This window comes from Capra hircus, chromosome 28 (genome assembly GCF_001704415.2).
Source record: "Capra hircus breed San Clemente chromosome 28, ASM170441v1, whole genome shotgun sequence".
Classification (NCBI taxonomy): domain Eukaryota; kingdom Metazoa; phylum Chordata; class Mammalia; order Artiodactyla; family Bovidae; genus Capra; species Capra hircus.
The window spans coordinates 35,139,431-35,151,578 of record NC_030835.1 but is presented as its reverse complement, the minus strand read 5'-3'; the positions used below and the strand labels follow the sequence as shown (position 1 = coordinate 35,151,578).

Here is a 12,148-nt window from a genome sequence, read left to right as displayed (position 1 = left end):
AGGCCCATTGTGCACCTGTCCCATTTCAGCATGAGCTTGTTGCTTGCACAGCATAACTTAGGTTTAGTCTGCCAGACTTCCATGCTTTCCACACTGTCTTTGCTTGTTCAAAGATAAATATGTCTTTTTGCAATTCAGCATCAAACGCAGCAATTGCTACATGGTGTGTGCGGGTGAGAGCCTGAGCCCGGGGCAAGGACGCAACAACAATGGCCTGGAGATTGGCTGCGTGGTGGATGCTGCCAGTGGGCTGCTCACCTTCACGGCCAACGGCAAGGAGCTGAGCACCTATTATCAGGTGTGTGGTCAGGGATGACCTTTTGCCTCCAGAGAAGAAACCTTTATCCTCGTTAGAGAGGAAAACACATTTTGCAATACCAAAAAGTAAATTAGAAGTTGTGGGGTCTTCATGGTGGTCCAGTGGTTGAGACTCCATGCTGCCAACACAGGGGCACAGGATTGATCTCTGGTTGGGAAACGAGGTTCCCACATGCCATGTGGTATGGCCAAAAAGATTAAAAAAAAAGCAAATTAGGAATTAGAAAGACATGAGGACACAAATGACTTGATTCTATATTTTTACTTCTCTTTGAATAATAACCGTGCCATAAGTCCTTCAGAGTAAGCAGTATATTTCTCCAAAAATGTTCACACAGTCCTGAAATGAAATATTCCAAACAATTATTGAAAGAGAATATCCATATGAGAGGAAGGAGAAGTCTTTTTCTGTAAAAGTGTCCTCTAAGTGTTATGAAGAAAGTATATTTTCTTTGTGTTTCTTCCTTTATTAATATTATGAAATTTATTTGCTTATTTAAGGTGGAACCAAGCACAAAATTATTTCCTGCAGTTTTTGCACAAGCTACAAGTCCCAATGTTTTTCAGTTTGAGTTGGGAAGAATAAAGGTAAGAAAGACCCATTCCTGTTATTATATTTGGGTTATTTTCCATTAGGAAATAGCATTTACTTCTCCTTAAATGAATTCACCTCTTTATTAGTACTGATATTAATCATATAAATCACTCTCTAAGAAAAATGTTGCCATGTTTGAAAATTCTGGTCCCTAGGGCAACATCATTAATTAGAAAGGGTTTTCTTTGGTCATCATAAATAAATTATTCAATAAAACTAGGCTTACACAGAACAAATATGGCACATTATATACAAGTTAGTAATCATTGAACTCACAGGTGAGTTAGTGAATGGGATTGAAAGGCTGGAAATGTGCTACATACTGGTAAGTGCTAGAAGAGTGGCAGGTATTGAGTACTCTGGAAATATAACTGAGAAAACAGCTAAGTAGGATGGTGTGGATCAGGTGCAGCTGAAAGAGGAGGTGACATTTAGGTTGATTTTTAACAGCTGAACAGCAGATCTTAAGGTATGTTTCCTTGGAGAAGACATTCTATACAGAAGGTGAAAGAATAAAAAATTGAAGGCATGAAAAATGCTGCAGGTTAAGGAATTCGGTGTTACTGTATCAAAGGATGCTTCTGGGATGTGGCCAGAGGTTAATATGGATGGAAGATAGACCAAGTTCAAGTTGAAACAGCTTTAACTGCCACACTAAGAAGTTGACATGCATTTCATAGACAGTGGTGATTCACTGGAAGTTTGAAAGAAGGGACTGAGTAAATCAAACCTGTTTTGGAAAAACATGTTGGTAGTAATATGGAAAACATCTGCTCTTATAAAAATGAGAGCAGGCAGTAATAATTAGATATCACAATTTGATTCTATCCATGTGGGAGAAGAATGATAAGATTCATGAAAGTCATAGAGAGAGAGTGATACATGAGAAGATGTTTTAGGGGAGAAATTAATTGAGTTTGTCAATAAATTGGATTAATAGAGTTTGTTGATGAACTGGATTCAGCACTCAAGGAGAAATGAAGAAGTTTTTATTTTTTTGTGGAGGGGGAGATGTTTCTTTTTTTAAAATTAAAGTATAGTTGATTTACAATGTTGTGTTTCAAGTGTATAACATATCACAGTGATTCAGTTATACATGTACATATTCTTTTTGAGATTCTCTTTCTTTATAGGTTATCACAAAATATTGGGTACAGTTCCCTTGCTATGCAGTACATCATTATTAGTTATCTATTTTACATATAGTATTAGGTATATGTTAATCCCAAAAGGATTAATTTAAATAATTTTAGTTGGGCCAGATAATGGATACTAATACAACAAGCAGAAGAGCCTGTTGAAATTTGGAAAAAGGAATTTAGTTGAAATTTGCAGTTGTACACATTGAGATGCTGGGCACACCCCACAGTGAAATTAATAGATGACTTTACCGTGCTGGCTTGGTTACCTTGGACATGTTCCTTAAACTGTGTGAACTCAGTTTCTGCTTTTGTAAAAGGAGATTCCAGCTGCCATAGAAAAGTCAATATAATATGGACTAAAGGCATCTGTGACTTTGGTTAAGTAGGAGGGCTTTAGTGACCTTTCAAAAAATTTCAATAAAATGATGGAAGAAGCTATGTTATTTGGTTCAAGATTATTCAATTCATAGTATTCAAGTTTGAACATGAAGGAAAGGCAGCAAGTTTGAACAATTGAAAGAAAGTTAAAATTTGACAGAAAAATGGTAGTTTCTCAGAACCCAGACTCTAATATTGGTTTATTTGACATTTTCCGTTTTTCGCTATAGATATCACATACTGGATGGATATGTCCAAAACGAGACTGTTGACCATCACTACCCGCCTCCTCCTGACCTGCCTAAGTCCTCCTGTCAGTTAATAACTCAGACCCCAAACCTTAGAGTCATCTTTGGCTTCCCTCCTTTGCATTCTGCATCCCAGTTCTATCCCCCAGCAAATCCTCCACCTGCTGACCACCATGACCACCAGTCACCACACTTTTTCCATCAGCATCATTTCCCATCTGGATTTCTTCAGTAGCCTCTAATTCATCATCACCCATCTGTTTATCATAGAACAATCTGAGTGACTGTCATTATTTTAAAATGAAAATCAGATCATGTCACTTCACTGCTCAAAAATTCAGAGGTCTCATGAAGGTTCACAAGCTCTAAACCACCTGACATCCTGTTGCCCTCTGACTTCATTTTCTCCTAATCTTTCCTCTTTCACTTCACTGCAGCCACACTGTCCTTTGACTCTTCCTCAGACTTGCCAGGCAAATTCCCTCCTTGGGTCCTTCGCATTCACAGATTCCTTTGCACAGAAGTTTCTTTCTCTACATATCTACATGGTTCTTCTTTGGATTTTTCTTTAAATGTCTTCTCAGTGACACCTATTCTGATAATCCTGTGTATTATTGCTGTCCTGCATTATGATTCTCTCATCCTCATTCTTTTTTCCGCTCCATGACTTTTTTCCTAATCAACTATTTAATTGCTTATTTTGTTTGTTTTATAGCTCTAATAAAAAATAGAAGCTGTATGAGGGTAGGAAGTTTGTTTTGCTCACTGATACATTCTCAGTGTCTGATACAAGTGCCTCGTTTCTCTTCTCCATTAGCAGAAGAGAACAGGAAAGTAGCTTGAGGATAAGGAAGTGTAAATAATGCAGTAGAGAAGGTTCTAGAAGAGAGGGAGAGACCAAAGGTAATGCAGAAAGATGAGTCCATTGTTTTATTGGCCCGGAAGAGGCAGGCAGGGTGATATCATGGTCAAAAATGAATCATTAAGCTTTGGCAAAGTAGAGACTTTTCTTTCCCTGAGACCAAAGTGCAGGAATTGGGATGGCTGAAGGTATGTATTGGAGGTGGAGGAAGGTGGAGAAAGAAGCTGTGTTGGTTCATATCTGGTTAATTCTCTTTTCTTATTTAGTAACCATGTTTATCTGTTGAGCTGTCTCTGGTATTTTGTTGGTTACTCAAACCTGGCAAACCTGATGATGAGTGAGGTGGTAAGTAGTTTAAGGATGAATGAGGCGGGTGGCAAAGGATAGACAAGGAGAGAGGAAGAAAGCCAAGTGAATGCGACCCATCTTTCAGGACCTTTGGATGAAAGCAGCTAAAGCCTTGCCAGGTGTCCTGGGAACCTGGCTTTGTAAAGATGTAGAGCAGATACATGGTTATACTTGCTGCTCTTGCATTCTCAGTGTATCCCTTAGTATGGGGGAGAAAAGATCCTCAAATTTTCTCTGCAGGTCCTTTCAGGAACAACTCAACCCAATTCGTTAGTTTTTGTATTGACTCTGCTCAACACACAGTGTATCTTTCATTCTCTCTTTCCTGCACAGAACTCTAGTCATCACTTTTTTGACCCCAAGGAGTGTGTTATCCATTCATTCTTTTCTGCTTTCCCATTTCCTAGAATGTGATGCCTCTCTCAGCGGGATTATTCAAGAGTGAGCACAAAAATCCTGTACCACAGTGTCCCCCACGTCTCCATGTGCAGTTTCTCTCACATGTCCTGTGGAGCAGAATGCCCAACCAGTTCTTGAAGGTAGATGTCTCTCGAATAAGTGAACGCCAGGGCTGGCTGGTGCAGTGCGTGGAGCCTCTGCAGTTCATGTCACTCCATATCCCAGAGGAGAACAGGTCAGGCCCAAACATCGCTTACTGTCTAATGGGGACCTATCAAATTAGACCCTGGCCCAGGAGCCAGGGGTGCTGCTGGGGAAACAAAATGGGCTTTATAAAATGCTAATACCATGTGGCAAGGCAGACATTATTTTGAACATTCCAATTTTCAGTCTATATCTCAACTCTTTGCTTACTGAAAGAAAATGATTCTATTACAGCTAAAGGTTTAATAGTCTGTGATTTAATAGTCTGTGATTTCTTTCCTCATTCTTGTTTTGCTGATGAGAAAACAGCAAGTAAAAATTCAGACAGGTACAGCCACCATCTGAGTTAAGGCAGCAGAGTAAGAGAGTATCACAGAATTGTAAGATAATAGAGAGGGAACCAGAGAAATCATTTCTAAGTGATTTCAGTAAGAGCCTAGAGTGTAGATACTCTGTGTTGCTACAATGAATGGATTCATATATTTTAATCATCAGCTAGGCTGAGGGGTGAGGTAACAGTCTTCTTGGGAGACTGAAGAGCCTAGCTAAGATGTGGGAATCCTCTTCTACACTTTGAAGGAAGACATACTCAATCATACTCCATCATTTCCAAGAGCGAGGTGCTAGTAGCTGGGCTCAGCAGATACGTGGTTTCCTGGAAGCCTAGGTGGTACACGGGTAGGTGATTACTCTGTGAGTCAGAATGTGGGGTCTGGAATCAATCAGCAGCATCACATCATAGTGGCTTTTGACAGAATGCCTAGGACCTGAAAAGGACACGTACAGTGGATAAGTATGGACAGGATGACAGGGCATCTGAAGATAGTGACAAAGCCTAATGATAAAGAATCACAGATAATTGCTCATTATCTACTGTGTGCTAGGCTGGGTGCTGGGTGAATACTAATAAGCAAAGTGTATAACAGCCCCTGTCCTGATGAGATTATATTACAGTCACACCAAGGGCACCTTTGGAGATGAATGAGTAGTTCCTTGATTATGAATGTATCAAATTTCTACCTTTAATGCTATAGTGTTGTCCATGAACAATCTATGTAATTTAAATAGTTTTGAAAACTTAGTATCTCTAAAGAAATTATGTGCTTTTAAAATAGACTCTCTTCTAAAAGGAATGACTTGACTTTAGGCATATTCTGGCCATATGTTAAAAGTGTAATTGCGCTGAAAGGTCATGAGGCATGGCAGGAGCAAAATGATCTGATGTAAACTCAAGATTCCCAATAGAAACTTTCCTAAGTGAAAATGTATAGTGTTTGTTTGATGAGCAGCACATACCTGGTGGAAATAGGGTGCCACTGGGATATGTTTGGGTCTGTGAGGGACACGTAAGTAGGCAATTATGTCAAAAGAATTATCTCTCTGTCTCACCTACTGACTGGTGAAATTGACTGACTTGTGACTATTATTAGGCTAATAGCTGATCTTAAAGTCAGAGTCAAGTCAGCCTAAGGCAGTTTTCTGGCTTCTTGAAGCTGGTTAGCCAAACTGGAAAAGGAGATTCCACATATTCCAAAGAGTGTTTAAATTCTGAGAGGAGGGGAGTCCCCAGGCTCAACTTGAGACCCAGATATCTATTAATAAAAGTGATGCTCAGAATCTTGGGGTGATGGGACATGAAGAAAGCTCCAAGCACTATTTTCTACATAAAATTATATCTGGAAGAAAAATTTTTTAATATCTAGAATTGATTAAAACAAAAACAAAACAAAACTGTGCTGTCATCAAACATACCATAAAAAACTAATTTTAAAAAATTCACTGTAGGGACTTCTTCGGTGATCCAGTGAAGTGAAGGGGCCACTTCATGGGGGGGCCAGTGAAGGGGTCACAGGTTATCTATCCATCCCTGGTCCGGGAGCTAAGATCCTGCATGCCAGATGGTGCAGCCTAAAAAATAAATAAAAATAAAACAACAACAACCAAAAAAAAAAAAAAAAGCCATAAAAAGGAAGGGGATGCAGAAAATACAGGTAGATGTTTAAATAAACAGTTACACATGCTTATTTAAGTGTCTGTTTCTGTAACTTGTAAAACCTAGGAGATAGGCAGTCTTCTCCTCTGATGGAGAACCGTTTTCAGTGTCCATGCTTGACTTCTCCCGTCTCCAGATCTGTGGACATACTGGAACTGACAGAGCAGGAGGAACTGCTGAAATTCCACTACCACACTCTCCGGCTCTACTCGGCTGTCTGCGCGCTCGGGAACCACCGGGTGGCCCACGCCTTGTGCAGCCACGTGGACGAGCCGCAGCTGCTCTACGCCATCGAGAACAAGTACATGCCCGGCTTGCTGCGCGCCGGCTACTACGACCTGCTGATTGACATCCACCTCAGCTCCTACGCCACCGCCAGGCTCATGATGAACAACGAGTTCATCGTCCCCATGACCGAGGAGACGAAGAGCATCACCCTTTTCCCAGATGAGAAGAAAAAGCACGGGCTCCCGGGCATCGGCCTCAGCACCTCCCTCAGGCCGCGGATGCAGTTTTCCTCCCCGAGTTTTGTCAGCATTAATACCGAGGGTTACCAGTATAGCCCGGAGTTCCCACTGGACATCCTGAAGGCCAAGACCATACAGATGCTGACAGAAGCCGTGAAAGAGGGCAGCCTTCACGCCCGAGACCCCGTTGGGGGCACCACTGAGTTCCTCTTCGTGCCTCTCATCAAGCTGTTCTATACCCTGCTCATCATGGGTGTCTTCCACAACGAGGACTTGAAACACGTCTTGCAGTTGATTGAGCCTAGTGTGTTCAAGGAAGCCGCCAGCCCCGAGGAGGAGAGCGAGGTGGCGGAGAAGGAACCCTTTGTGGAAGACTCCAAGCTGGAAGGAGCCGCTGAAGAAGAAAACAAAGGGGGTAAGAGGCCCAAGGAGGGCCTGCTCCAAATGAAACTGCCAGAGCCAGTAAAATTGCAGGTAAACTGAGAAAAAAGATGGCAGTGAATTCACAACCTGTTAACAATGACCTTGGTCTCTTTCCCTGTGTGTATTTGTGTTTCTGGGTAATATTATATTCCTTCATAAACTTAACCAGCTTCTTGTTGGACTTGGGAACATGCCCATCTGATTTTCTGGCATTTGGAATGAAATCCATTAATTTTCTAATCAGGTCAATTGACCATAGTTAGTAAAAGATACATTTCAAATTTTTATCAGGGCAAAATGTTCTTGGTCAAGTACGTGTCTGCCTGTCACACACATATGTGATGTGGCATGTCACTGTTTCTCTGAATGTGTATATGTGTATTGGTGTGTGTGTGTGTGTGTGTGCATGTGTGTGTCTGTCTGCAAGGAGCACAGGAGATGGGTTTTTGTCCTGCCAGTGTTACAGAGCCCCAGCTCATCTTCTTCCTATATGACATTCCAATAAATTGGGAGTTGAGGTGTTGGAATGAGGAATAGTGACTGTATTCAGAAAGTTCACAGGCTGAGAAGATGGTGCACTTGTGTTCCAAAGAACCATCTTGCCCAGGCTGGGATGTTAAGTTTCTTTTTTAGAACGAATAGGGAGAGATGTGGAGGTTAAATAAAAAAGGTGTTAAGTTATAGCAAGTATTTCCTGTTTCTGGCCACATTTGGGAGACATGTGGGTGTGTTAGTCACTCAGTCATGTCCAACTCTTTGCGACCCCATGGACTGTGGCCCAACAAGCTGCTCGGTCCATGGGATTTTCCAGATAAGAAAACTGGAGTGGGTTGCCTTTCCCTTCTCCAGGGGATCTTCCTGACCCAGGGGTAGAACCTGCATCTCCTGCCTTGCAGACAGATTCTCTATGGTCTGAGCCACCAGAGAAGCCCTGTATTTGGCAGGGGATATGTTAATTTCTCCTTTCCTGCAGCCCTTCACAGATGGGCCTGGCCGGGATGTTTCCTGTGAGCATAAACAAAGATATTTTAGCTTAATGTTCAGGCATGGGAGGCAAGGACCCTGAAGATGGGCTATTATGTACACTGTAAGCCTGGTATCCCTAACCCCCTGTGAGAAACTCAGTCACACAGCTGGAGGTGAGAGGCCAGCAAGCAAGCATAGCTTCATCTGTATTTGCAGCTGCTCTGAATCACTCACTTGCATTACTGCCTGACCTTTGCCTCTTGCTAGATTAGTGGTGACATTAGATTCTCATATGAGTGCTTGAATCATCCCCAAACCACCATCCCTGCCCCTATCCATGGGAAAATTGTCTTCCGCAAAACTGGTCCCTGGTGCCAAACGGGTTGGCACCTTTTACAGTTAACTTGTAGCAAGAACAATGGAGTGTAGAGGTTAAAGAAATGGATCCAATATGGAGTCAGATTTGTCTTTCCCTATTGCACTTCTTGTTCATTAGCAGTTTCCTTGTGTTTCTCCTTGTTTCTGCAGCTTCACTGGCATTCTGTGTCAGTGTTACACTGACTTTCTGTTGGAATGCCTGAAACACAAGGCTTTCGTACCCCTTTCTGCCCAACCTCCAGCCTTCCAACCTTAGGATACTTGTTCACCAGTAGGTGTGTCTATTCTCAAATGGCAAGATTTGACTTCCTATCTATGTTTCTAAGGAAACAAAGACCGTACCTGCCTTCGTGCTCATCCAGGCGTCCGAAAGATTTGTTCCTAATGCTGCTTTGGTTCAGTTCAGATGCTTCCATTAATATCAGTTTGATGCTTACATCCTTGATTCTCTTTTCTGCTCTTCCTTCTTCAGTCAGCATTGATTGACATCTTCCTCTGATCCAGGCACTGGGTGCTGGCTCAAGAAAGATCACTGTCCCTGGGGGAAATACATGCTTATTTATGTACTTCTGTTAGAATATCTTATAATTAATCACATTAAATGCTTGGAAGGAAAAGAATGGATTTCTAGAAGAATGAAAATATTGGAATACTGTGAGAAAGGTGAGAGGAGGCCTTTCTGAGGCGTTTTTGCTGAGGTCAGGTTGATGAGCAGAAGTTCAACACTTGTGAAGAAGGAGGGGAAGAGTGCTTTAGAAGCTTGTCATACAGGCTCTGAGATGAGAAGAGACCAGTGTGGCTGCAGCTTGATGAGCTGAGGAGGGAGGGTGAGATAGGCAGAGGGCAGTTGATATAGAGTCTAGCTCTTTGCTAAAGCTAGCCATATGGTAAATTTTGACTTTTATTCTAAGTTCAGTTAAAACCATTGAAGAATTTTAGCAGGATAAGTCTATTCTAAAAAATCTCAACATAGCTGCTGTGAGGAAGATAGATAAGGGAGTAACAGAGGGTGGTCCAGAGCCTACCTAGTTGGGAGGCTGACATGCAGGGTCAAGGCTGAAAAGACAGTGTTTCCACTGGAGTAGGACAAAGCAGGTGGAGAGAGGGGCTTAGGCCCTAGGGCTAGCTTAGAGGTAGCATTGACAGAAATGGCTATATTTAGGATGGTGGAATATGAGGATTTAAAGTCCTCTAACACTGCTGTGCATTTATATCACAGTTGGTATAAAGTATATTTAAATATTTCCCAAAAGTTGGGCTGAACATTCTCTGGAAGGCATGTTTCTATGATGCACTGTATCAGTTAAAAATCCTTTTGGCTTCTGGTAAGAAAATACCCAACTGACTATTTAATGAATAAGCAATGAACCACTTAGTTAACGTACATTCAGAGTCTGGAGGTAGACAGTTCTAGAATGAATGTAGTAGTTTAATGGTGTCATCAGGAACCTGGACCGTAATATCCTTCTGTGATCCGCAGTTTATGGTTTTTATCCTAAAGTGTGTTACCTCCTTCTTCCATCAGTGATAGTGCCATTAGCCAGTTTTTGAAAATAGGATATTCTAGTCTTTTGTTAATGGTAAAAATGCTTTCCCAGAAGACCGCTTGCAAACTTTTCCTCATCTGCCTCATTTGCTATAGCCCCTCTAGCTGCAGAGGAGGATGGCCAGTAAGTGTTCATCGAAGGAACATCAAAGGGTATTTGCCATTTGAGCTTAGACAAATTGTATTTCATCCCCTGGACTGAGCACACTGCTGTCTACATAAAATCAGGATTCTGTTAATAAAGGAGAAGAGTTGACAACTAAGTGTGTCTGTCACAAATTTTGATTTGATATATATTAACTATTGAAAATTTCAGAAATTAAACTTGGTGTCTTTTTAATCATCTCTTTAGATGTGCCTGCTACTTCAGTACCTCTGTGACTGCCAGGTCCGGCACCGGATAGAAGCCATTGTGGCCTTTTCAGATGACTTTGTAGCCAAGCTCCAAGACAATCAACGATTCCGATATAATGAAGTTATGCAAGCCTTAAACATGTCAGCTGCACTCACAGCCAGGAAAACAAAGGAATTCAGATCCCCGCCTCAAGAACAGGTATAAGAATGAACGGAAAAGTCTTCCTTCCTTACTTTGGGTTTTAGTTCATTCGTATTTGACACGTTGCAGAATTTTACCAGAAGTTGCAAGTGTATTTTTTTTTTCTCCTGTTTTTCTTTATACTGGCTAAGTTCATTGTGTCAGTATTCATAGGTCTCACCAATAGAATCTACTTGATTAGTTTAAACAAGTGAGAGACTTATTAAAAGGTATTAAGCATATTATGGACCCTTGCAGGAAGCCAGTGTGCCAGATTCTGAAGCTCTTCAAGTAGGAAAAGTATCCAAGCACAGGGGGGTCTTCGTCGGCTGGTACAGCACCACCCCAGCTAATAGGAACCCTTGACAGGTTCTAAGACTTAATACTCTTCATTTTCTGTCTCCTAGAAGAACCCCATGTCCCTGCCATCAATCTTGCAGGAATATTGATCACCTCTTTGTGGGTCTTCCTCTGGTTGTTCACCTCCAAACCCAGGTCTCCCAAGTCAGAAGCCTATGCCTAAATCCAAGAAGGAGCGATTCTAGGGCTGTGAGCTTTCTGTCATCTGCCTCAGGATGGGTCTCTGACTGTGACAAATTACCAAAATGTATTGTGTTGGTCAAAATGTTTATTTGGGTTTTTCCATAGGATGATACAGAAAAACCCAAATGAACTTTATGCTCAGCCAGTAGCTATGATGGTCAAAAGGGATAACTTATACAGATCTCATCTTCAATATCTTACCTTGCTCTTTCCCTCTGTATCCAAGATAGCTCTGAATGGAGGTACTTAGGGAGTAATTGTAGAATTCCTCTTTTTCTCATCAGAATGTAAAATCTTTGAGGGAAGGGGCATGGAATTGTGTTTATTGCTGTAATTAACATTTATTGAGCAGAGAACAAATCCAGCTTCTCCCAGAGTAACTCCATTTGTGAAAATACTATTGGGAAACTTCTGCTTCTGAAAAGATGGAATACCTCTTGCCTATTCTTCCTTCTAAGTACAACTATACCCCTGGACATTACACAAAAGGAAACATAAGAAGGCTATGAAAGACAGAGGAAAGACTGGCTCTGGAACTTGGGAGCTGAGGAATGACATGGTGGTGAGTGCCCTGGGTTGTTATTATTATTATTTTTTTTGCCTCATCTATGACTAACTTGGAGCTAAAGAAGCCAACAACTCAGAAACACCAAGAAAAGCCTCAACAAATACCTTCTCTGTCTAGCCAAAGAACCAGAAAAACTGTTTTTCTGTCAAGAAGGAAGACTTTTAGGTAATGGCCATGCTACTCCAGCCGAAAACCACAGTAAACCTTGTGCCACCCCCCCCCACCCAAACCAGCA

The 12,148-nt window shown here is 41.6% G+C and overlaps 1 protein-coding gene across 1 annotated transcript in view; it reads left to right on the top strand.

The window, feature by feature from the left end:
* RYR2 (ryanodine receptor 2) overlaps window positions 1-12,148 on the top strand; it is an 814,256-nt gene that overhangs the window by 560,270 nt on the left and 241,838 nt on the right. The window contains exons 34-38 of the mRNA XM_018042460.1: window positions 139-298; window positions 820-906; window positions 4,299-4,525; window positions 6,624-7,428; window positions 10,620-10,820. Of these exons, the coding sequence (XP_017897949.1) occupies window positions 139-298; window positions 820-906; window positions 4,299-4,525; window positions 6,624-7,428; window positions 10,620-10,820 (1,480 nt within the window). The remainder of the gene's footprint in view (window positions 1-138; window positions 299-819; window positions 907-4,298; window positions 4,526-6,623; window positions 7,429-10,619; window positions 10,821-12,148) is intronic.